Source organism: Pelobates fuscus, chromosome 6, assembly GCF_036172605.1.
Source record: "Pelobates fuscus isolate aPelFus1 chromosome 6, aPelFus1.pri, whole genome shotgun sequence".
Taxonomy (NCBI): domain Eukaryota; kingdom Metazoa; phylum Chordata; class Amphibia; order Anura; family Pelobatidae; genus Pelobates; species Pelobates fuscus.
Window position 1 is genome coordinate 211,487,834 of NC_086322.1, and position 26,160 is coordinate 211,513,993.

Sequence of the window (26,160 nt, forward strand, 5' to 3'; positions counted from 1 at the left end):
CATATCAAAAGTTCATTTTTATTAACAGTTCACCATTAAAGGCCCTTACATCTTTCTGTTATGTCCCACTATGCACTTGTGTTGTCCAAGGACGTCAATCTGGTGATGTATACTCGTTGAAGCATTTCTTGAGGTCATTAATCATTATACAAGGAGAAAAAGAAACCTCAATGGTAACAGTTCATATGTTTTGTGGTTTTTTTTTTACTGTTCCAGCGTGAAGGCTACAAGTAAGAAGTGTAGATCTTTTATAACTGCACAGATTTTGTCTGTAGCAGGACCCAATCTATGTGATAAATATGCTCTATTTTTTTTTGCAGCCAGACAGGCTTTGATAAATGTTGTGCATTTCACTTCATGGCCTGGCAGTTTAATGAGTGCTCTATGTGTTTATAGCACTAAACAGCAACTGTCCAAGTTTCTCAACCTTGACAAAACACACAGTTGGCGGACAGTAAAAATGGTAGGATGGAAAATGATATGATGATGACAAACACGTTGCGCGCCATAATGTTATACTAGGCGAGATAATTACACCCTCAACGGCTCATTTGCCTTCAGTGCACAAAAATGAAAAGATGGTAAACGCCATTACATTCTCTGAACTGTGTATAAGGACACATCTGTGCATGGGTAAAGCAAAAAGGCTACTTAAATATACGCAAAATATTTTATGTATAGTTAGAAAACGGGCACTTTTGATTATTTTAATCCATGTTACATTAGATTAACAATTGGTGCAATGCTTAAAAATGTGCAGCAAAATACTATAATACAACATTTTTATTTCTACTTTTAGTTCATTAAAATTTATTGATGCTAAATAATTGCAGCTTAGCAACAGTGTTCAGCCATTTCTTTTTCTTTTTTTTTTTTCTTTTCATAAAAAGTTGTTTGGACTTTTCAACAATAAGTATTTAGCAAAGCAGGCCATATACAGTAATAATAGTTACTTTTAGAATAATTATAATAATAATAATAATAATAATAATAACAGATATCATATGAAAAAGGAATTTGGTATTCTAGAACAGACAGGAGGTGTGGCTTGTTTTGTTATATACGGTACTTTGACTCAGGAGCCACAAAGTGGCATGAAATGGTGCATTCAGTTGCATCATCTATTTTGCATTTGCTCACTATGTTATCAATGATAAGACACACTCAACAGGAGTTGAGACAGTTTATCAGCCATGAAAGTAAAGGAATGGTAACAAAGAACATAAAGCACTTCAGCTTGCCACAGAAAACTTTTGTCATGAGTGAGGTCTCAAAGATTCTATGGTGGTTGCAAGCTGTCTGTCGGCTATGCACATTCCTGGTGTGGAGAATTGAGAATCTGATTGCCTTAGTCACCTATGGCAGTGGACAACCGGAAATGTTCTACAGGCTTCTTCAGTGCTGGGGTCTCCCGAAGATAGACCTAATAGAGTCTTGTTTATATGCTCAGGTTCTGATGTTTTATGTGTCAGTGTTTCATCAGTAAAAAGAAACAACTTGGCAAATTTATGGGATAGAACCAAGAAAGTCCCTGGTGTGTCCAACTCCTTTTGCGCTGTGGCAATAAGAGCCTTAAAGGGACTGCAATAATTACAGTTGCAGGGTTAAGGGTAGTGGGAGTTGGCACCCAGACCACTCCAATGGGCAGAAGTGTTCTGGGTGCCTGGAGTGTCCCTTTAAGGACTGGGTTGCCCTAGGTCATGACTTGTGGATTCTCAACATCTATGGAAGGAATTGTTTTCCAATGCCATTGCCCATTTATTGTCTGGTAATGGTGAAATAAGGGCAGATAATAATGTTCAGGGTTATAGACTGGATATAAGAGTTCCATCCTTCACCAGTAATTGTATTTTTTTTGTTTTTAGACATGTATTACACTGAGATTCAGCATGCATTTCAGGTTAGGCAGAAGAAGACTAGGGAACAAATGAATGAAAGGAATGATCCTTCCCTTGTTTCATTGCAGAATGCCATGCTTCGTGCCAGGCCTGTGCAGGGGAGGGCCATTTAAACTGCACTGCCTGCAATTCTCCAGATGTTCTGTATCAGAGCACATGCTTGAAAAGATGCCCAGATGGCTTCTACAGCAAAGATTCAGCTTGTCATAGTAAGTAAATGCTTAAAATGCACAATTAAATGTAAGAAGAAATAATATCTACTAGTTAAATAAACGGCCACATGTTATGCGTGTCTATGTCATGCTTAGCTTTCTGCGTGTAGGGAGGCATATGTGATGTTTGGGGATTCTACTGGGGATTGTGGTGTGTGTGGGAGTGAGTGGTCTGCACCTTCGGCACTCATCTCAGGATCTCAATGGCTGCACTCGGACTTATTAGTAAGAACCAGGACATCAAGACAAAAGTAGAGAGCACATGCTCTCTGCCCTGGCTCTGGCCTTCCCATCTCCCAGAACCCCATGTAACAACCCTATTGCTTTCATGCAGCAGGGCTAAAAGAAAAAAAAATGCGTGCCAGTCACCCAGGACCACGTATTTTGGGCATCAGTTGATAGGGATTACACATTTCTGATCGAATGTGCTTGTGCTGTATTTATTGTCACTGTTTCAATAAAGTATTTTTTTTCCTTGTGTCCTAATGTAGCATGCCATCCTTCTTGCAAGGAGTGCAGTGGACCTGCTGATCGAGACTGTCTGACATGCCACCCCCATGCACTTCTCAGAGATGGAAGTTGCAAAACCTCCTGTGCAGATGGACAGTACCTCAATTTAGTGGGATATTGTGTGGGTAAGTATGATGATGATATTTTTTTTTCTCTTCTCCATAAAGAGTAAATTTATTGGTAGTCATGATAAATTGCACTTTTTTTTTTACAAATCAGTTCTGTTTGCTTTACTATCAGCTGAGGTATAAAAGTAATTCCTTTCAATATTGAAGCAAGAAACATACAAATAACTCCCATTATTCCATCCATCTACTGATGTGGGTCTTGAGGGTTAGTACCCAGCTGTGGTCAGCAGGACTTGTGCCTCCTGTGCAGCCTGCGTAGTCTTCACAGATGTTTCCCATTCCAGTCTCCTAAACAGCAAGTTGTGACCACCTCCGTTTTCTCTCAGTTTGGAGCCACCAAGCTGTGCTCCCGGCAGACTGTCTCTGTGCTCCTCCAAAGAATATACTTCATCCAGGTCTTCCATGGAGCTGCTCCCCAAATACTCAGGGGAAGGCTCTCGTGATGGCACAATGTTTGTTACACATGGCCAGTGGTGTCTCTAGGATTCATATTTGGGGGGGGGGGGGGCGGGGGGGGCACATGGTGGACCAGGGAGAAAAATATGGGGGACAGTTATAAAACGTGAATGTGTGTGTGTGTGTGTGTGTGTATATATATATATATATATATATATATATATATATATATATATATATATATATAGTTTGTAGGAAGATAACAGTGTGGGGGGCAGGGTGTAGGTAGGTGACAGTGTGGGAGTGCAGTGTGTAGGACAATGATAGTATGGGGGGCAGAGTGTGGGGATGACAATGTGGATGGGCAGACTGACAGACAACATGCCCTCACTGGTACACACACACTGTTTAACTAACACACACGTTCACTGACAGACACACACTGACAGACACACACTGACATGAACACACTCTCAGAGACACATGCACTCACTGGCAGACACACATTCACTGACACACTCACTGACAGACACACACCTACTGGCAGATACACACTGACCGTCGCAGACACATTTAATGACAAACACACAGATGTCACTGACAGACACAGACTCTTGCTGATTTGACATACACACATTCACTGACAGACACAGATACATTCACTGACACACACACACATTCACTGACAGGCACACAAAACTCAATGACAAACACACACATGTGACAGACTCTCAAAGACAGACACATACAAAGTCACTGACAGACACACACACACTCACACATTCATTGACATACAGACACTCACACATTCACTGACAGACACACACACACACACACATTAACTAACAGACACACACATTATCTCACACACACTAACAAATTATTAATATTATTATTTTAATTGTCCACTCAGCCTCCCTACCTTTAGGAGAACTGGAGTGGATCTGTCCTCAGGATCTACTGGGGCAATTGTGAGGCAGGCAGCTGTGAGCACATCAGAGGTGGTGAGGGAGCTGTACTACTCCTGCTCTGCTCCCTCGTGGGCAGTCTACAGATCCAGGCAGCCGGATATGGCGGCATATTCCGGCTACTGGCATCAGTAGACGGCAGGAGGATTACAGCTTCCTCGTCGCCTCTGATGTGCTCACAGCCGCCCTCCTCAGGGTCCATAAACTGCTTCCTCCATGAAAGGAGGAAGCACCGGGGATGTCCATGCGGTCATTTTGGGATAGATACAGCCAGCTGAGGCCTTTAGGCGCCCTGTCCGAAAAATCACACACACAGGCTTACAGTCACACACACAGGCTTACAGTCACACACACAGGCTTACAGTCACACACACAGGCTTACAGTCACCCACACACTTACAATCAAGCACACACAGTTACAGTTACAGTCACAGTCACACACACAGTTACAGTTAAACACACACAGTTACAATCACACACACACAGTTCTTCCTGGGCTGGAAGGGAGAAATGGAGGCAATGCAGGCTCTGGAGCCTGGATGTTGGGGAAGCAGGGACTCCTTCTTGCTTCCCCCTTCCTGTGCAGCATGTCTTCTGGGCACTTTAGCTCCACCCCTACCATAATTTAGTCCCTCCCCTGCCGCATGGTAAGCCCTGCCATGTGGTTTGTTTGTTTTTGTATTTTTTTTAAATTATCCCGGATGGAGAATAATGAGGTCCTCCATCTGGGTAGCTGGACCTGTGTGAGCTGTGCTTGCACACCCCTTGATACATTTGGTCCTGCATTTCAGGGGGCACAATGGGGGTGGGGGGGGCATGGCATGATGTAGGGTATTTAAATCCCGATATCATAGAGTTGGCAGCTATTATTGTGAAAGTAAATTTTAACCAGGTCAATTACTTTGGAAGTTCATACAACAGCTTGCAGATAGAGCTCCCCTGGTCTCTTTACATTGTCCAGTATTTTATAGCTATACTGTATGCAGACATGGGTCCTCCACCGAAGTTCAGTATGATTATTTATTTTTAAATCATCGAGAAATGTTTTTGTGGCAAATGGAATAAAAACAGCTATTGAAGAACAAGTTAATATAAAGTATTGCCAGGAAAAGAAAATTCCTGTTCAAGCTCAATAAAGGACGTTATGTATTCCTTCAAAGAGAAAAATGACAGGAGATTGTTGGATGTCAAAGTCTGACTGCCGTAGTAGATTATATGGTTAGACTTTCAACTCATATTGATTGTATTGTGTTTTTCCTGCTCTTGAGAGATAACAAAAGGTAACATTTAGAGTGGCAGACTGGTCTATACCCATCTACATCAGGGATAACACTTTATCATACTGGACAAGTAGCACTGACTTGCTACCTATCCATCAATGCTAATAGCCAAGGAGGCGTACCTTGTAAAAGTGAAATGTCAAATGTAATTCTAATTTGTTTTCAATTTTAAGGATATAGTTTTGGTAGGGCTTGCCTACCATTTATGTTTTTTGTTTTTTCATCTTTTGCATTTTTGCCATAAGCTAAAATTAATGTATTACCTCAAACAGGACTAATTTATGTTAAGTTTCAGAAGTTTAAAAAAAATAAATGTAGTAATATATAAATATTAGACTACCTGTGAGATAATTTGTTTTCCCAGATGCATTTTAAAAAGATGCTTAGATAGAGAAGGTGATGATAAAACATCTCTACCACGCAATATGGATTTTTACCTTAAATTCAGTGTCTCATACTAAAATACTTTACACTTTTCTTTTTGAATACAGTATTAGGATTTTTTTACTAATTTGTTGCACAATTGAAAGTGCTTCAAACTATTTTCTTTTTTGCCTTCTTTTGAACCAACAGGAAAAATAGATGTTAGAAAGTCTGTATTTGATGGGCACATCTCTTTTTAGCCCTGTGGCTTCTTGTAAAATGTATAACAATACATTTTTAACGCTTTCTATTCTCATTTTTTCACATGTATCCCGTGTAGAAGTTATGATTTACAAATGCATAAGCTCTGATTCTATTGACCTAAAAAGAAGGGATCTTTGAGTTGACTCTGTTGAGAATTGATCGCCTGAACTTGGCTGATTTTTTTAATGCATTATATAAAGCCTATATGCAAAAGCACAAATATAAAATAAAACACAATACTTACATTTGCTGTAAATGTTTCGGCTTTGCAAACTCTGTAGTGAGCTATGCTCAGACAAGAAAGTGGCTTAGCCAATGATTTCTGCTGCAGAAACAGGATGAACTATAAGTCTAATTTGCTGTGCATCCGATGCGACATATATATACACAGTACAGTCCTAATGATAAAGTTGTATTGACACAAATCACTGGTTAACGTACTTTACAGTACTTCCCAGAAGAGAGATATTGTCAATAAGAAAGTTTTTCTAATCCTTATGATTTATATGTTCTTTTTAACGTGGCCCTGCATCTTTCAGCAATAAACTGTCTTTTCCCTCTATAAGTGTTAAGGGTCTGATAACATTATATTAATGGGTGAAATATGCTGAGTTATTTCATTGGTTGCCCCTTGGACAAGCAACTCAATACTATTGATTGCCTACCAGGGTTTTGCGTTTGAAACATCTATTACACACCTCACCTTTCATCCCCCTTATCCATCACCAGAGAAAGAATGGCTCCCTTAGAGACACATTCCCAACTAGTTGCTCAGAATCTCAATGTATCTTTGTTGAAACTGACCTTTTTTTCAAAGGTAAAGCTATGGAAAGAATGTATTCTTCTGTACACATTACAGGCGTAGTACATCAATATATCTAATTTGTAATAAAACAATAAAAGTCTTTGTAAAATAAATTTCTGCAGAATAAAACATTGTACAATACTCTAGTAGAGTTGTGTATGTGAAACTGTACTACGCATCTAATCCTCTCACATGAAATATTTTTTTATTAAAGGAACATTCTAATGTAGTTTTTCCTGGGACAAAAAGACTGTCTCTGCTGTCTTAGCAGTGTAAACATGGCCTTTTTTGAGAAAAGGCAGTGTTTAAATTTCTGCTTTATGCCACCTCTAGTGACTGTCTCTCATCAGCCACTAGAGGGGTTTCTTGGTATAGTCTTGCATAGATTGCAGGACCAACATTCAGTATCTCCATGTAGAATGCACCCCATACAGGTTGATTCAATGCATCTCTATGAGGAGATGTTGAATGGTACAGCATGGCGATTGTCCGACATGCACATTAGCCCTTTTGTGAATGGCATTGGAATGGCTGAAATCACCAGTAATAATGATCTCAGGTAGCAGATAACATGAAAGTGGTGGATTAGTGCCCTTTAAATGCTATCTGACAGGACCACGTGTACCTGGGGTCAGAGGCAGCTCTCTAATTAGGCAATTTAGGCGGCCGCCTAAGGCCTCGCGCTGATTAGGGCCTCGCGGCCGCCTAAATCACCTTAAGGCAGACTCACATGTCAGGTCTTCGGTCTATGACCGAGGGCCCGACACAGGAGGGGGCCCAGCCACTTGCCCTTTGTGCTGCCGGGTGCGAGGCCCCTCCATACTGTCCCGGCGGAGCTGCAGACCAGAAAGGGAGCCCACTGGACTACCAGGGAGAGAGACAGCCCACCGGACCACCAGGGAGTGAGACACTAGATCATCAGGGGATCATTAATGAAAATAAAAAGAATATATTTATGACCCCCCCAACACTGTCTCGTAACACTCTGTCACAGTCCCCCTCTACTCTGTCACTGCCCCACCCTTTCCTGCTAGAGCCCCCTACCCATGCCACAGCCCCCCTTATCCTGGCACTCCTCTACACTGTCACTGCCCCCTTCGACCCTGTCACTGCACCCCATCCCCTGCCACAGCCACCCCTACCCTGCCAAAGCCCCCCTAGCCTGTCACTGCCCCCTTACCTAGTCACAGTCCCCTCTACCCTGTCACTGCCCCCTTACCTAGACACAGTCCCCCTACCCTGCCACAGCCCCCCTCCACACTTTCACAGCCCCCCTACCCTTCCACAGTCCTCCTCTACACTGTCACAGCCCCCCCACCCACCCTGCCACAGCCCCTCTCTACACTGCCACAGGATACTCTTTGTCACACACACTTTCAGGCACATGCACAGGTAGACAATGCCAAACACACTCAGAAATATACACATCGGCACTTACTTATACACGACTGCCAGGCTATGTAACCATACCCTGCAGTCGTGTATAATTAAGTGTTCAAATTATGTTATAACTTCAGTCAGATAGCTCACATCACAGCGGCACAGGGAGCCGCAACACTCTCTGTATCCAGCACTTCAATATAACTACAGCACCTTAGACAGACAATGCAACCCCTATTTATTTTGTCTCTTCGGGTGTTAGTGGGGGCCTCATGTTTGAGTTTTGCCTAAGGCTCAGGGCCGTCTTTAATGCGGGGCAAATGGGGCAGCTGCCCCAGGCCCAGTTACTCCTGGGGGGCCCAAAGCAGGTGCACCGTGGCCCCGCTGCCTATAGCCTGCATAAAAAAAAAAATCATCCTCCACCCATGTGCCCGTGGTGCTGGTATTGAGGCTGCACCGGGGCCTATACTCTAAGGGGGCTCACCGGGTGGCCAATACACTTAGGGCCACCTGGTGAATACTTTTCAGCAGGGGCCCAGTCGGATGCTGTGGCCCTTTAACAGCACGACCAGGCCCCTTGCTTAACGGCAACCTGGGAGGAAGTGACGTCCGCGAGTCACTTCCTCCATCAGAGAGGATGAGCCGCGCAGGAGGGAGGCTGAGACAGGAGGCATCCAGGAGGGGGACTGAGCAAAGAGAGCCAGTTCCCATCTCCTAACCACCCAAGCCAGCACACTGGACACCAGGGAAGGTAGGAAACTGGAGGGGGGCTTTAAAGTGTAAAGTTTGCATATGTGTGTGTCAGTATGTCTGTGTGTGTGTCTTGTCAGTAGGTCTGTGTGTGTGTCTGTGAATGTATGTCAGTATCATTATGTGTTTGTGTGTATCAATATATCTGTCAGTTTATGTGTCTGTGTAGGTATGTCTGTCAGTTTGTCTGTCTCTATATGTGTCTGTATATCTGTGTGTGTATCTGTATGAAGTCTGTGTGTTTATCTGTGTGTCTGTATGTGTGTCAATGTGTATCTGTATGCTGTCTTTGTGTGTTTCGGTGTGTCTGCATGTGTACCGGTGTGTGTATATGTGTCTGAATATCTACATGTGTGCCAGTGTGTATATCTGGGTGTCTGCATGTGTTTCCGTGTATATGTATATATGTGTATGTATATATGCAAACATCTCAGCATGCACACACTAACACTACATTCAAATACATCCCTGCATTCAAACTCCAACACTACGTACAAACACATGTCTGTGTTACACACCCAAATTATATGTAAACACACCCCTACATTCAAAAACCAACACTACATATAAATACATGCTTGCAAGTACGCCAACACCACATACAAACATATACCATACAAAAAACTATTTACATTCAAACACACAAAAACAGCTTAGTGCTAAACCTTCAAACATAGGTACATGGTAGAGCCCCAGCTGTTAATGCATTGCTGGAGTTACACGACAGATGGAGATCTACCTTTTAATCACCCGTGCGTTAGGGAGGGCCAAAAAAATTCTTGCACCTCTCTACTTTAGGTTCGCCAATGCCTTGGGGTGGAGGGCGTGATTGCACACCTAGGGAGGGGGGACAGAGTCCAGGGGGCCTAAGCAAATGCTTTGCCCAGGGTCCAATCAATATTAAAGACGGCCCTGCTAAGGCTTCACAAAGTCTAGAGCTGCCACAAAGTCTAGAGCTGGTCCCTGGTAAGTGTCAAACCATTCAAAATTGGTTTGATTACTTACCAATCCATTAAGCTTGCAGGGATTATGGTGCTTTGAGTATTAATTTAAAAGATCATTTAATACACAATAAAAGTATGCAAATATAGACGGTCTTGGAATCTGTATTACATTTGTTTTCTTGAAAGTTGTCAAAGTAGTAATAATAGTGTCAGACATATTGTACAAACTTGATTTTACAATGTTTTGTATCTTTATTTATTCCCTGCCACTCTCATGTCACTTTTGTTTAGTCAGTATAGGCTGCAATGTGCGTGTAGATAAAATCTATCCTGGAGTTTATCTTGAGCTTGAGATAAAATTGTTGTACTAATTGTGAATTGAATTTTAAAGAATACCTTCTGTATTCCAAGTGATCATGTGTCTGCTTCTTATCTTTCTATTTAAGATTGTCACCCTCAGTGTCAACATTGTTTGGCAAACCTGCATGAGTCTGGCAGCGTGTGTCTCAAATGTCCGTACTCTCGCTACTATTTTGTTGGTGATCAATGCCTTCCCGAATGTCCTGCAGGATTTTACATAGATGGCCGGACCTGTAGACGTAAGTGGCTTGTTTGTTTCCACTTTAAAACTCTGTTTTGTTTAATTGTTAACCCTATGTACTTATGTATGCAAATATCGGATTCTAAATGATTAACCAGTACGCTAATCTCAGGTCCCACTGACTGAAGAGAACAGAAATATGAGTGCCTTAAAACAATTAAGCATTATATTTCCTAAAGGGTCTATTCACTAAAGAGAAGCCAAGCAATAAAAAATATATCCTGGAAAGTTGGAAACCCCTTTCAAAACTTGCCAGTCAGACCAACCCCTTAAGGACACATGACATGTGTGACACGTCATGATTCCCTTTTATTCCAGAAGTTTGGTCCTTAAGGGGTTAAGCTGGTTCTTTACTCCCAACAATTCACTGTTTAGCAAATAGATCCCTCAGCGGAGAGCTGTGTCTGACAATCAGATTGCAAAACTGAGACCTGGATAGCTGTTCATATAGATTCATCTGTCTGTTTTTTATGGAAAAAAGCAAGTCCTGATTCTCTGCATATATCAAATGTTCCGAGTTAGTTGTCAAATCATTGCATCTATCTGTTTAGGGAAAATATCACGACATGTATGGTGACAATTCCTTGACATTTTCCAAATATCAGCTTTGATATAAATGCCTTCTTTTCCGTTATTTGGACTTTTATGTATATATCACAGCTTACAATCCAGGTATGTTGGGACATTCCAGATGCATTTTTGTTTTGTGATAAATTGGAAAGTGTATTAAGCATTGCGATATCTGGTGAGTATCGTTTTGTAGTGTTTGGTATATGTTGGTAAATTGGTTTCTCTTTAAATGTGACTAACCATTTTAACATGGAGCATGAATCTGTTTGATACTCTGCACATTTCTTACTCAGACTCTGATTCCCACAGGTTGTCATCCCTCTTGTAAAACCTGCAGCGGTCCCGGAATTAGCTATTGCTCTTCCTGCAAAGATGGCCTTGTTTTATCTCACAAAGGCACTTGTATTCAGAAGTGTTTCCAAGGGTACTACAGTGATGGACAGGTTTGTAGAGGTGTGTATCTGCCCTTTGATCTCCATTCCTAACCTGGAAAAGCATTTTAATCATATGTTCATTTGTTCATTTAACATTTATCTTGTATGTAGGTTCAAAAAAAGTCACGTTAGGACGTCTCTCAGCAAGCTTCCTATTGTTAATTATTTGTATTTTACTGTTCCAAAGTCTGTGATCAAATAATCCTAGAGTTTTCTAGCCATTCTGTTGTAGATGTTAGTAGAATTAAAGGACCACTCTAGGCACCCAGACCACTTCAGCTTAATGAAGTGGTCTGGGTGCCAGGTCCAGCTAGGGTTAACTAATTGTTTTATAAACATAGCAGTTTCAGAGAAACTGCTATGTTTATCAATTAGTTAAGCCTTCCCCCTAATTCTCTAGTGGCTGTCTCATTGACAGCCGCTAGAGGCGCTTGCGTGATTCTCACTGTGAAAATCACAGTGAGAGCACGCAAGCGTCCATAGGAAAGCATTATGAATGCTTTCCTATGTGACCGGCTGAATGCGCGCGCAGCTATTGCCGCGCGTGCGCATTCAGCCGACGGGGAGGAACGGAGGCGGAGAGGAGGAGGAGAGCTCCCCGCCCAGCGCTGGAAAAAGGTAAGTTTTTACCCCTTTCCCCTTTCCAGAGCCGGGCGGGAGTGGGTCCCTGAGGGTGGGGGCACCCTCAGGGCACTCTAGTGCCAGGAAAACGAGTATGCTTTCCTGGCACTAGAGTGGTCCTTTAACAAATACACATTGTAACTCCAATATTGGAAGAACAAAGATGGACGGGTGGATGAATAGATAGCAAACAAACAAAAGTGGAAACCACCCAAAATACGTATACAGAAGGGACAACCTGATGTAGATCAAATGTCCTTAGATCGAATCTATGAAAAAAATTGAAGAAGCTTGCATAGCGTAAAAAAGTATATATAAAAAAGGTGAAATATAAGTGAGATTGGAAATACACTCACAAACAAACGATAAATTCAGGCCTTTCACCCACTCAGGGGTTATGTGATGAGTATGGGTATCCTCCAACACGGTATATGTGAATGTAAAAAAAATGCAATATAGTGAAGTATGTTTAGAAATATACAAAATCACATTTATTCATTGCACTTACAAAATAGCAGCATAAAAAGGCATCTCTCCATATACATATGGAACTCCTGGTGGTGGTAGTAGAGTATCCACAGTGGAAGTCCAGAGCCAATAGAAGAAATGCAGGATTCGAACAAATAAATTAAAAACAAAAACAATTTACATATATATAAAAGTTCGGTTATATCCAACGCGTTTCGTCCTGTCAGATGTCGGACTTCTTCAGGGATAACCTTAGGTCCATTTCTGATGGTATATATATCCTCATAAGCAATTTTCAGAATCCGATACACATGGAAATACAACTTGCGTTCCATTAATGAAACGCAGCAATCGAGCGCGAAATCCACAGAGCCTCTGAAAACAGTTCCGGGTTGTAGTGCGCATGCGCGTAAAAACGCGCATGCGTCAACTTAAAAAGACCGCTACCTACAAGGGACAGAAAGCAGAAAACCGCGAAAAAAATCGCCTGAGCAAATGACCACATAAATTCTATCAATAAAATTGAAAATACAGATGTGATGGCGTAATGACTATCTCCTATTATTAATTTATTTTACATGTGCACCCATATATGTGTCTCTTGGTGCAACCAATGTATATAACATTACTTGCACGAATTATATATATAAGTGTATGTCCAAAAACTGGTATATACAGCTATAATTGAAGACTTAGTTAAAGGTCAGACTTAGTATGTACAATCCCATTAAAGGTATATTAACCCTCACATAGATGGAATTCATATATTGCATATACACATGCAGAATGAATGGAGTTAAGTCTTGAAATAATATATATAGATCAAAATTGGAGATATAAATGTAACAATAGAGATACAAATGTTATGATATTACATAGGAATTATATTACATGAGAATCACTACATAGAAAATATTTACATAAAAAAGGAGAACAAAGCCTAGCATATAAACATTCCCAAAGAGATCACATGAAGAGAACTTGATTAGATAAGACCTTGTAAATCAATTTCTTGATTGAGCCCCAGATTTAAAGTTTTTAAATTGAAAATCCACAGAGCCTCTTTTCTAACTAACTCCTGTAGCCTATCTCCACCTCTCCACCCTAATTGGACTGAATCTATTCCAAAAACTTGTAGGGTATTCCAGGAAAATAAAGAACAAGAATTGCAATGTTTTGGTACGCTGTGGTCAATTTTATTTTTCCGTATGTTGTTGTAATGTTCTAATATTCGGATGTGCAATTTTCTGGATGTGCGGCCCACATATTGGGCCCCGCAGCCACATTGCAATAGATAAATTACAAAAGAAGAAGAACAATGGATATGGTTTTTTATTTTATATGTTTTTTTCGTATATGTACCTATAAACTCATGAATTTTCCTTTTTAAATGTGTACATGTAGAGCAATGACCACAGCTGTAAAACCCTTGTATTTGGACCTTCAGAAAGTTGTTGCTAGTCGGAGTTATAGGTAATAGACTAGGTGCCAGTTTATTCTTTAAATTACTGGATTTTTTATAAATTACCGTAGGAAAATCCGGTAATATATCTTTTAGGATCTCATCTCTTTTTAGGATGTACCAATGTTTTCTGAGGATTTTTTTCACTTGTCTCGCTTGGGAGTTATATTGTGTAACAAACGCAAATTCAAATTTATTATTGGTGTTTTTACATTTATCTCTATTTTTATCTTTACTACTCCATTTAAATCTATTTTTTTATTATTGCTCGGCCGTTAGAGGTTCTAAACCCTCTTCGTTTTTGTTAATCAAAAATAATGACCTATCAGAGTTTAATATTTCATTTTTGGATGTCTCCATTTTTTGAATATTGTACCCTTTTTCTGCATATCTTTGTTGAATAATTTTGGACTGTTTCAAAAACATATGATTATCTGTACAATTCCTTCTGAGCCGAGTGAATTGGCTCTTAGGAATGTTTGAAAGCCAGGAAGGATAATGAGTACTGGAGTATTCAATCGCTGTATTGCAATCAGTGGGTTTAAAATATGTCTTAGTTTTTAGCTGGTTGTTTTCTACATATATAGTTAAATCCAAGAAATTTATACTTGAATTGCTAGATACTGAAGTAAATTTCAAATTATACTCATTATTATTAACTTGCACCAAAAAAGAATTAAGGCTTTCCAAGGGACCATCCCAGACAATCAGAACATCATCGATGAAGCGCCGCCACAGGACCAAACCACCCCCGTCCTGGTCCGCCAACTTGATGTGTTGGCGTTCCCAATGGGACACATACAAGTTGGCGAAGCTAGGGGCGAATTTAGTACCCATGGCGACGCCGCATCGCTGAAGAAAAAACTGGCCATTAAACCAGAAAAAGTTCTTGGTGAGTACGAATTGAATACAGTTCACCAAAAACTCAATCTGGGAATCCACCAGAACTTGTTGTGATTTGAGAGTATCCTGAATACAAGCAATCCCCTTAGCATGGGGAATGTTGGAATATAGAGCTGTAATGTCTGCTGTGGCCAAAAGATAGGAAGGTTTCCAGTCTATAGATTGTAAATCTTGTAAAATGTGTCTGGTGTCCTTAATAAAGGTGTTATGTAATGGAACATAGGGTTGCAAAAATAAATCCACGTACTCTGATAGATTACAGGTCAAAGAATTAATTCCGCTAATAATAGGGCGGCCTGGGTTTTTTTTTATGTTCTTGTGGATTTTTGGCAAAAAATAAAAAACTGCCACTTTACAGTTCGGATTATATATGTATTTAAATTCATCTGAATTGATAATATGTTGGTCTAAACCTGTGGTCAATAGTGTATTTAATTCTGCCAAGAATCCAGAAGAAGGGTTTTTGTCCAAAATTTGGTATGTGTTAACATCATGTAAAATATTGTAAGCTTCCTGTAAATAATAAGATTTGCTCATAATAACAATCCCCCCTCCCTTATCTGCTTCTTTTATAACCAAATTATGGTTTTCTGTGAGAGTGGTTAATGCTGATTTTTCTTTTTTGGTGAGGTTTGGTTTAAATTTGCTATCCACAATTTTATTTAGATCTTCTTGTACCAAGTCATTAAAGACTTCCAAAAATTTCCCCTTGGCTGCCCATGGAAAAAAATTGGATTTAGGTTTTAAAGTGGTGTGAATGATTTTGGACTCCGTATTATGGCCCTAGTTTTCTTTACTAGAGTTTGTTGGTGAATTCATTATATTTGGTTCTAGATTGGTCGTATTCATTTCCTTACTCCTGAAAAATCTTTTTAATGTTAATTTTCTCAAAAATTTTTGGTTATCTAAATAAAGATTGAAGGGATTGCAGCTTGAAGATGGGGCAAAATTCAGGCCCTTCTTTAATAATGATAGTTCTTGTGGTGTGAGAGATATATCAGATAAATTAAAAATGCCCTCGGAATGATTTAATTCTGTCTGTATGAGAGGTGGAGTGGGGGATCCTCCTCCTCCACCTCTAGGTGCGGTCTTTTCTTTGTGGGAGATTTTAAATTTTGGAATCTGTTTTGAGTGTGTATGGAGAATTGAGTTAGATCTGATTTTGGGTCTGGCTCCTTGCCTAAAAAAACTTCCTGGTTACTTCTAGAATATCTAGAGTGATTGGAGGAATAACCCCTTGGTGTATGGGGGGAGGGGTTTTTGTAATGTTTGGAATTAGGATTTTCATGTAGATTTTTTCTAAGTGAAGGCTTAGAGTACAAATTAGAGTTTGGATTGGAAAGCCGTCTTGTATATGATCTTTTTGGATTGGGATCTTGGAATCTAGAATTTTGTTGGCTTTTGTATGGGTACCGCGAAGGCCCATATTCTTGTTAAAAAAAAAAAACCCGGGGGGCGGGGCCTGACAGCCAAGATGGCCAGACGTGCCTCATGAGAGCTCTCAAGCCAGCGAGCACAAAAACGATTCTCCTAGTTAATCTCACTATGCCAGTAGCACAAGGTGCCCAAAAACTGAAACAAGACCACACAAGGAGCAGAGTGATATCTGTCCCGCACCGACAAATGGACGGAGCACCTAAACCGGCTATGCGGCCTACACTAGAGCGGAGCCTGAGGCCTGGGGGAAGCGGACGATCTCCCGGCATAGGTCCTGCTCACAAGTTTCACTCGGATGATGCCCTGCTACCCCCCCCTCTGGACCGGCGGGGGATATCCCGGTCCTCGCTGGGGACGACTACCCCCACACAGCGGCTCAAACAAACGACCAAGCCCACAAGCGTACAAGCCTCCAGGCGCCCACGAGAGAAGGCGGCTCAAAACACCCCCACCAAACCACCCAGGCACACCCAAGCATTCTTGGACCAGCTTCGTACCAGCCTCTGGAAATCGCTCCATACCAGGGCTCGACACTTCAAGCTGGTGATGCGAAGTGTGGTAGCGTGGATCCGCCCGGCGACCCGACGCCACCTGAGCAGAGGCCCACCTCGAGCTCCCAGAACAGCCTCCAGACAGAGTCATCCTCGGAGCTCCAGACGGCGGGAAACGGTAACAAGTATACCAGACTCTGACATCCGCCCTTACAAATGCCAAAGAGAAACCAAGCACAGACCCCCTGCTATCAACTCACCTTGGCGGAAGAAACACACATCACAGGGACAGGGATCTGACCCAAGCTGGAGAGTAAACGACCTGACGACAATGCAGCGCTGCAGAGAAATCCGGGTCTGGCAACACACGCACATTTTTAAAGGAGCACCCTCGGCACCCTGGAGCGGCGGCCTACCAGTCGTGGGCATCGGCTGATTGATACAGACTGACAGGGAGGTGCTGTGGCTCAGCGGTCAGTTAGTTACACCGTGAAACCAGTTATCAATGAACCTCTCAAACTAAGGACTCTTAAGCTAGATATGTATGTATTATTTAACACAGTAAAGCCTAGATATGTTTGGCATGTACAATTCTATTTATACATAGCATTTGACAGGCTCCATAAGAAGTCTAGCATGCTCCCACTTATACCACGTGATTTGCCAGCCCCTGTGAGGGTTTGATTTACGTAAAACGGCCTGTGGCCACTTAAGTCAGGCTTAATTCTGCTTGTTTCCACCTCCCAACCTCTGAACCCAGCGGTACATTTAAGTACCTCAGCCAAATGTCATTTAAAACCGCTAACAGCTTGATAATTGCCCTCTGTGACCAACTCCTGATCTAGCAAATAAACGGTCTCATTGGCGAAGATTAAGCCCCATATGTAAAGCAGTTCGCTTAACACAAATGCCGATGTATTCACCGACAAGCATTACTTATTTTGTTTCAGTTTACGCTATTTAATCGTATTTTGACAATCGTAACCGTTTCGTTAAACAAGACATACATTATACAATAATAATAAAAAATGTGCAAACTATCACGCCACTGCATAACTACTGTAACCTTGAAATACGCTGTTGTGGCGTCTGTTAATAATCTGTAACCACCTGCACAACCAAAATAAAGAATTTAAAATAAAAAAAAAAAACCCCAGGCCGCCCTATTATTAGCGGAATTAATTCTTTGACCTGTAATCTATCAGAGTACGTGGATTTATTTTTGCAACCCTATGTTCCATTACATAACACCTTTATTAAGGACACCAGACACATTTTACAAGATTTACAATCTATAGACTGGAAACCTTCCTATCTTTTGGCCACAGCAGACATTACAGCTCTATATTCCAACATTCCCCATGCTAAGGGGATTGCTTGTATTCAGGATACTCTCAAATCACAACAAGTTCTGGTGGATTCCCAGATTGAGTTTTTGGTGAACTGTATTCAATTCGTACTCACCAAGAACTTTTTCTGGTTTAATGGCCAGTTTTTTCTTCAGCGATGCGGCGTCGCCATGGGTACTAAATTCGCCCCTAGCTTCGCCAACTTGTATGTGTCCCATTGGGAACGCCAACACATCAAGTTGGCGGACCAGGACGGGGGTGGTTTGGTCCTGTGGCGGCGCTTCATCGATGATGTTCTGATTGTCTGGGATGGTCCCTTGGAAAGCCTTAATTCTTTTTTGGTGCAAGTTAATAATAATGAGTATAATTTGAAATTTACTTCAGTATCTAGCAATTCAAGTATAAATTTCTTGGATTTAACTATATATGTAGAAAACAACCAGCTAAAAACTAAGACATATTTTAAACCCACTGATTGCAATACAGCGATTGAATACTCCAGTACTCATTATCCTTCCTGGCTTTCAAACATTCCTAAGAGCCAATTCACTCGGCTCAGAAGGAATTGTACAGATAATCATATGTTTTTGAAACAGTCCAAAATTATTCAACAAAGATATGCAGAAAAAGGGTACAATATTCAAAAAATGGAGACATCCAAAAATGAAATATTAAACTCTGATAGGTCATTATTTTTGATTAACAAAAACGAAGAGGGTTTAGAACCTCTAACGGCCGAGCAAAAATAAAAAAATAGATTTAAATGGAGTAGTAAAGATAAAAATAGAGATAAATGTAAAAACACCAATAATAAATTTGAATTTGCGTTTGTTACACAATATAACTCCCAAGCGAGACAAGTGAAAAAAATCCTCAGAAAACATTGGTACATCCTAAAAAGAGATGAGATCCTAAAAGATATATTACCGGATTTTCCTACGGTAATTTATAAAAAATCCAGTAATTTAAAGAATAAACTGGCACCTAGTCTATTACCTATAACTCCGACTAGCAACAACTTTCTGAAGGTCCAAATACAAGGGTTTTACAGCTGTGGTCATTGCTCTACATGTACACATTTAAAAAGGAAAATTCATGAGTTTATAGGTACATATACGAAAAAAACATATAAAATAAAAAACCATATCCATTGTTCTTCTTCTTTTGTAATTTATCTATTGCAATGTGGCTGCGGGGCCCAATATGTGGGCCGCACATCCAGAAAATTGCACATCCGAATATTAGAACATTACAACAACATACGGAAAAATAAAATTGACCACAGCGTACCAAAACATTGCAATTCTTGTTCTTTATTTTCCTGGAATACCCTACAAGTTTTTGGAATAGATTCAGTCCAATTAGGGTGGAGAGGTGGAGATAGGCTACAGGAGTTAGTTAGAAAAGAGGCTCTGTGGATTTTCAATTTAAAAACTTTAAATCTGGGGCTCAATCAAGAAATTGATTTACAAGGTCTTATCTAATCAAGTTCTCTTCATGTGATCTCTTTGGGAATGTTTATATGCTAGGCTTTGTTCTCCTTTTTTATGTAAATATTTTCTATGTAGTGATTCTCATGTAATATAATTCCTATGTAATATCATAACATTTGTATCTCTATTGTTACATTTATATCTCCAATTTTGATCTATATATATTATTTCAAGACTTAACTCCATTCATTCTGCATGTGTATATGCAATATATGAATTCCATCTATGTGAGGGTTAATATACCTTTAATGGGATTGTACATACTAAGTCTGACCTTTAACTAAGTCTTCAATTATAGCTGTATATACCAGTTTTTGGACATACACTTATATATATAATTCGTGCAAGTAATGTTATATACATTGGTTGCACCAAGAGACACATATATGGGTGCACATGTAAAATAAATTAATAATAGGAGATAGTCATTACGCCATCACATCTGTATTTTCAATTTTATTGATAGAATTTATGTGGTCATTTGCTCAGGCGATTTTTTTGCGGTTTTCTGCTTTCTGTCCCTTGTAGGTAGCGGTCTTTTTAAGTTGACGCATGCGCGTTTTTACGCGCATGCGCACTACAACCCGGAACTGTTTTCAGAGGCTCTGTGGATTTCGCGCTCGATTGCTGCGTTTCATTAATGGAACGCAAGTTGTATTTCCATGTGTATCGGATTCTGAAAATTGCTTATGAGGATATATATACCATCAGAAATGGACCTAAGGTTATCCCTGAAGAAGTCCGACATCTGACAGGACGAAACGCGTTGGATATAACCGAACTTTTATATATATGTAAATTGTTTTTGTTTTTAATTTATTTGTTCGAATCCTGCATTTCTTCTATTGGCTCTGGACTTCCACTGTGGATACTCTACTACCACCACCAGGAGTTCCATATGTATATGGAGAGATGCCTTTTTATGCTGCTATTTTGTAAGTGCAATGAATAAATGTGATTTTGTATATTTCTAAACATACTTCACTATATTGCATTTTTTTTACATTCACATATACCGTGTTGGAGGATACCCATACTCATCACATAACCCCTGAGAGGGTGAAAGACCTGAATTTATCGTTTGTTTGTGAGTGTATTTCCAATCTCACTTATATTTCACCTTTTTTATATATACTTTTTTACGCTATGCAAGCTTCTTCAATTTTTTTCATAGATTCGATCTAAGGACATTTGATCTACATCAGGTTGTCCCTTCTTTATACGTATTTTGGGTGGTTTCCACTTTTGTTTGTTTGCTATACATTTTCTTAGGTGGTTGTGAAGTTCACCTGGGGCTACCCATAATATACGTGTACATCTTTAGTGTATATACTTTGTTTTTCTATTTCATTATTTGTTACTTCACGATGAATAGATAGATCTGATAGATCTGTTTATTTTTTTTTATAAACACAAATGCTCAATAATTGAGTAGGAATATCTATATTTTCAAAGATAATGGAAGAATTAAGATTTATATACATGTCTGTCTATTATCTATATTTTTATAAGAGCACGTGCCTAATAATTGATGAGAAAAGCTTTTTGATATACAGTGATGCTGTCAATATTTTTCTGGTTTTAGTTTTTTGTTTTTTTTCTTCAAGTAAATGAGAAACTGCCTTCTGGCTAATCTGAGGAATCTTAATAATTATTATAATTTAGTAGACTTGCAATGTTCATCATTTGATTTAAGGAGGGATAAGATATTGAAATAAGTCCCGTCAATATCCACAACATTAGTAAAGTAGAGACTTAATGTCTCTTGTAATCTGTAACCTCTCAAAGTTGTATTTATTAGACTTGTTCAAACACATTGAATGTGGTAACAATGCCAAATAATTTATATTGGCAAATCTACACTGTGAATGGGACTTTTTTTAAGTGTATTTGAACAGATTTATTGAAGAACAGTGACCATTAACCTGACTATTATCCATCTGCTTCTTTTTTTTTAAAAAATAAATTGTAATTCTGTTTGGTGGTAGGAAAAAATAGAGACTTTTTTATTTTATTGAACAGTCTTTTCTTTGTTATTAAGGTTCGGGGTCCTTCCTTGAACCATTATTTCTTACATACCTTTAAATCTAAAATGAAAAATGTGAAGTACGAATTTAATAGGAATAGCCTGCACTTACTCTGTTGAATGAAAACTCTTGAGTTCTATCAGAAGAAGTAACTACCTGTAATAGATTTAGATTCTTGGAAGCGGACACAAAGGTAATTTCAAATGGCCTCTCTGCAGTACTGGAATACAAAATGAAAAAAATTATCTTCTCTCTTTTATTGATAATAGTGTACTATGCGCAAATTCATAACATGATTTTATATTTAAAGGAAATATATTTGTGATAGGAAGTCAACAGAGAAATACTAACACTAGTATATGTCCTTCAAAAAACCTATTAATGAGCAGATGAGAACATGGTGGTTCTATCAAGATATTCACTAGAAGTGGCATCTTTTCTATAGAAAACAGCTAACCTTTTCCTTGTCATTAAAATGTTCACTCCTAATAATTATGTTTCTTCCTCCAGTACTTTCAGTTTTCATTGTTTGTTTTTTGTAACTTGAAACTTTTATTGTTTGGCAAGATAATCGTATATATTATACATTAGACATGGTGCGTTTTTGCAATATTACATTGATGTTAACTTTAAACAGTGGGTCTACCATGAAGGAGGGGGGGAAGCAAAAGGAGGGGAAAACAAAGGAAACAATAGTATGCCAAACCTGTTTAAAGAAGGTTAATTTCTTGTGTCACATTTAGCGGCTTTGGATTGTCATGTCATAATTATTTTATTACATAATGTGTTATACAAACTCCACAATTCTAATTTTAAATTATTTTGACAATAATCTAGCTGCAATCTCCAAAGCAGGGCTGTCTGTCGTTTACCTGATGTACATCATAACTTTTAAGGATGCGTACCTCCTTACCCCTGCTTTTAGAGTTACTTTATTTGTAAAAATTTGTGACTGTGCCATGTTTTTGAAAGACCAATTGACGGATATCAACCCCAGCATGGCTATTATGTTCGGTACAGATGTGGACTTCCAAGCAATGGCTTAAAGAATAGCAGATGCTTTCAACATTTGGAATACATTTTTGCTCTATACAGGGAGTGCAGCATTATTAGGCAAGTTGTATTTTTGAGGATTAATTTTATTATTGAACAACAACCATGTTCTCAATGAACCCAAAAAACTCATTAATATCAAAGCTGAATATTTTTGGAAGTAGTTTTTAGTTTGTTTTTAGTTATAGCTATTTTAGGGGGATATCTGTGTGTGCAGGTGACTATTACTGTGCATAATTATTAGGCAACTTAACAAAAAACAAATATATACCCATTTCAATTATTTATTTTTACCAGTGAAACCAATATAACATCTCAACATTCACAAATATACATTTCTGACATTCAAAAACATAACAAAAACAAATCAGTGACCAATATAGCCACCTTTCTTTGCAAGGACACTCAAAAGCCTGCCATCCATGGATTCTGTCAGTGTTTTGATCTGTTCACCATCAACATTGCGTGCAGCAGCAACCACAGCCTCCCAGACACTGTTCAGAGAGGTGTACGGTTTTCCCTCCTTGTAAATCTCACATTTGATGATGGACCACAGGTTCTCAATGGGGTTCAGATCAGGTGAACAAGGAGGCCATGTCATTAGATTTTCTTCTTTTATACCCTTTCTTGCCAGCCACGCTGTGGAGTACTTGGACGCGTGTGATGGAGCATTGTCCTGCATGAAAATCACGTTTTTCTTGAAGGATGCAGACTTCTTCCTGTACCACTGCTTGAAGAAGGTGTCTTCCCGAAACTGGCAGTAGGACTGGGAGTTGAGCTTGACTCCATCCTCAACCCGAAAAGGCCCCACAAGCTCATCTTTGATGATACCAGCCCAAACCAGTACTCCACCTCCACCTTGCTGGCGTCTGAGTCGTACTGGAGCTCTCTGCCCTTTACCAATCCAGCCACGGGCCCATCCATCTGGCCCATCAAGACTCACTCTCATTTCATCAGTCCATAAAACCTTAGAAAAATCAGTCTTGAGATATTTCTTGGCCCAGTCTTGACGTTTCAGCTTGTGTGTCTTGTTCAGTGGTGGTCGTCTTTCAGCCTTTCTTACCTTGGCCATGTTACCGAGTATTGCACACCTTGTGCTTTTAGGCACTCCAGTGATGTTGCAGCTCTGAAATATGGCCAAACTGGTGGCAAGTGGCATCTTGGCAGCTACACGCTTGACTTTTCTCAGTTCATGGGCAGTTATTTTGCGCCTTGGTTTCTCCACACGCTTCTTGCGACCCTGTTGACTATTTTGAATGAAACGCTTGATTGTTCGATGATCACGCTTCAGAAGCTTTGCAATTTTAAGAGTGCTGCATCCCTCTGCAAGATATCTCACTATTTTTGACTTTTCTGAACCTGTCAAGTCCTTCTTTTGACCCATTTTGCCAAAGGAAAGGAAGTTGCCTAATAATTATGCACACCTGATATAGGGTGTTGATGTCATTAGACCACACCCCTTCTCATTACAGAGATGCACATCACCTAATATGCTTAATTGGTAGTAGGCTTTCGAGCCTATACAGCTTGGAGTAAGACAACATGCATAAAGAGGATGATGTGGTCAAAATACTAATTTGCCTAATAATTCTGCACTCCCTGTATATGGTATAGATTCTGGCCATAGGAAAAGAAGATATGCCTCTGGGTCTTGGTCAATAGTTCTTTGTAGGAGGAAGCATAATAAAAGGGCCACCTTGTTGCAGAAGGGAACATGTTTTCTGTTGCTTGGTGATATCTCCATCTTATCTGAGCATGAAGGGAATAGATGCAATGCACAGAAGGTAAAGCTTTTATGTGCTCGAAAGATCTTTGACCAACTTTCTTGGGGTATGTCCTTTTTTAAATCCATGTGCCAGGTGGTTGTGGAGCTAAGGTCTCTGGGAGACACATTCCCATTCACAAGAGCATAAGAAGTCAACATCAGTTACTTTTTGTGACACATATTCATACACATCTTCCCAAACAAAGTTAGGCATTCAGTACGAGGACCAACGTCCTTAGGGAGGGATCGCTTTTCTAAATAAGATCTATGTTGTAAGTATGAAAATATTGTGTTGGAAGGTAAAGTGAAACCGAATTATAGATCCGAATTAGGTTGGAATATACCCTTCTCACACAATTTGTTAAGGTGGGTAACCCCATGATTTAACTACTGTTTGTGATTAAAGGTGGGCAAACTCAAAGCTATGGATAAAGGAGTTGCAAGAGATATAGGGGATACTATACCTAAAACACTCTTATTTTGATCCCACACCTTAAGAGACAACATTGTTGGGAGTGGACTCAGATTTTCTAATCTGGTGTGTGTAGGTACCTAAAATTAATAATAATATTCCTGGAGACTGGACCAGTAGGATTCTATCTTTACCCATTGTGTATAGTAGTCTTGTGATCTGTAACTGTATCTGTAACATACTCCCCAATATGGCAGCATAATAATAAGTTAAAATAATTTATACTAAGGGTTATTCACTTCCTATGCCCACATAAATAAAATGATTGAGCTCCCTGTATTTTTCAGTTGCATAATAATAAGCCTTAATATTTGGAACACCTAAACCCTCCTTCTGTCATTGGCCTCTGCAGGATTTTCGCCGCCAGTATATCGCCGCCACGGATTCCCTTTCCTTAAATAACGTAGCTCCAACACTCATCAAAGTAATTATCGGTGGTATCGCCTTTCCCCCCCCACACGTTAGTCGAGATTGAATGCTGGGAGTAGATCTGTTTAATGCAGGCAAGCACTTACAATTTATACATACAGTACACTCCTCCCCTGTGCCTGGCCACGTGTGCTGTCGGTCTTTATCCCGGTGGCGATTCGGTTGTGTTCTTGGGATCTAAGCACTTTTTGGATATGGTGGGCGCTCAGATCCAGGCAGCTGGGGATTTAGGACTTGTGTGGGTCCCTTGTAATATTGTGTATGTTTTGTTTTTGTTTTTTGTCCCAGCGATAGCTAGGGAACGTTATTGGCGGAGGTACCCAGTAGGGGTATCAGGCAGTGCGCCACATCGCCAAACAACTTTTGGATGCTTGTCAAAAACTTAACCAGAAAGGATATCTGTAATGTTATTAATATTTATTGCAATTTGGGCAACAGAGCCATTTTCACCGCTGCTCTATGACCCAACCATGATATTTCCCTTCCCATTGGTGAATTCTGCCTGTGAATGATCTATGTAGCCGGTTATAGTTGTAATCAAAGAGGTTAGTCCGTTTCTTCGTTAATTTCAGTCCTACGCAAGGAAATCATTCCCCCTGTTGAAATTAAAGGACTCCCTAAGTCTAGACTCCAAAGCCTCCCACTTTTCTACACACATTGCTTGGATCTTGGTTGCATTTAATTTAT

General features: G+C 39.9%; 1 protein-coding gene across 1 annotated transcript in view; it reads left to right on the top strand.

The window, feature by feature from the left end:
- Positions 1–26,160, top strand: part of FRAS1 (Fraser extracellular matrix complex subunit 1) — a 425,273-nt gene that overhangs the window by 241,383 nt on the left and 157,730 nt on the right. Inside the window, exons 19-22 of the mRNA XM_063458710.1 lie at positions 1,967–2,107; positions 2,602–2,745; positions 10,345–10,497; positions 11,379–11,522. Coding sequence (XP_063314780.1) covers positions 1,967–2,107; positions 2,602–2,745; positions 10,345–10,497; positions 11,379–11,522 — 582 coding nt within the window. The remainder of the gene's footprint in view (positions 1–1,966; positions 2,108–2,601; positions 2,746–10,344; positions 10,498–11,378; positions 11,523–26,160) is intronic.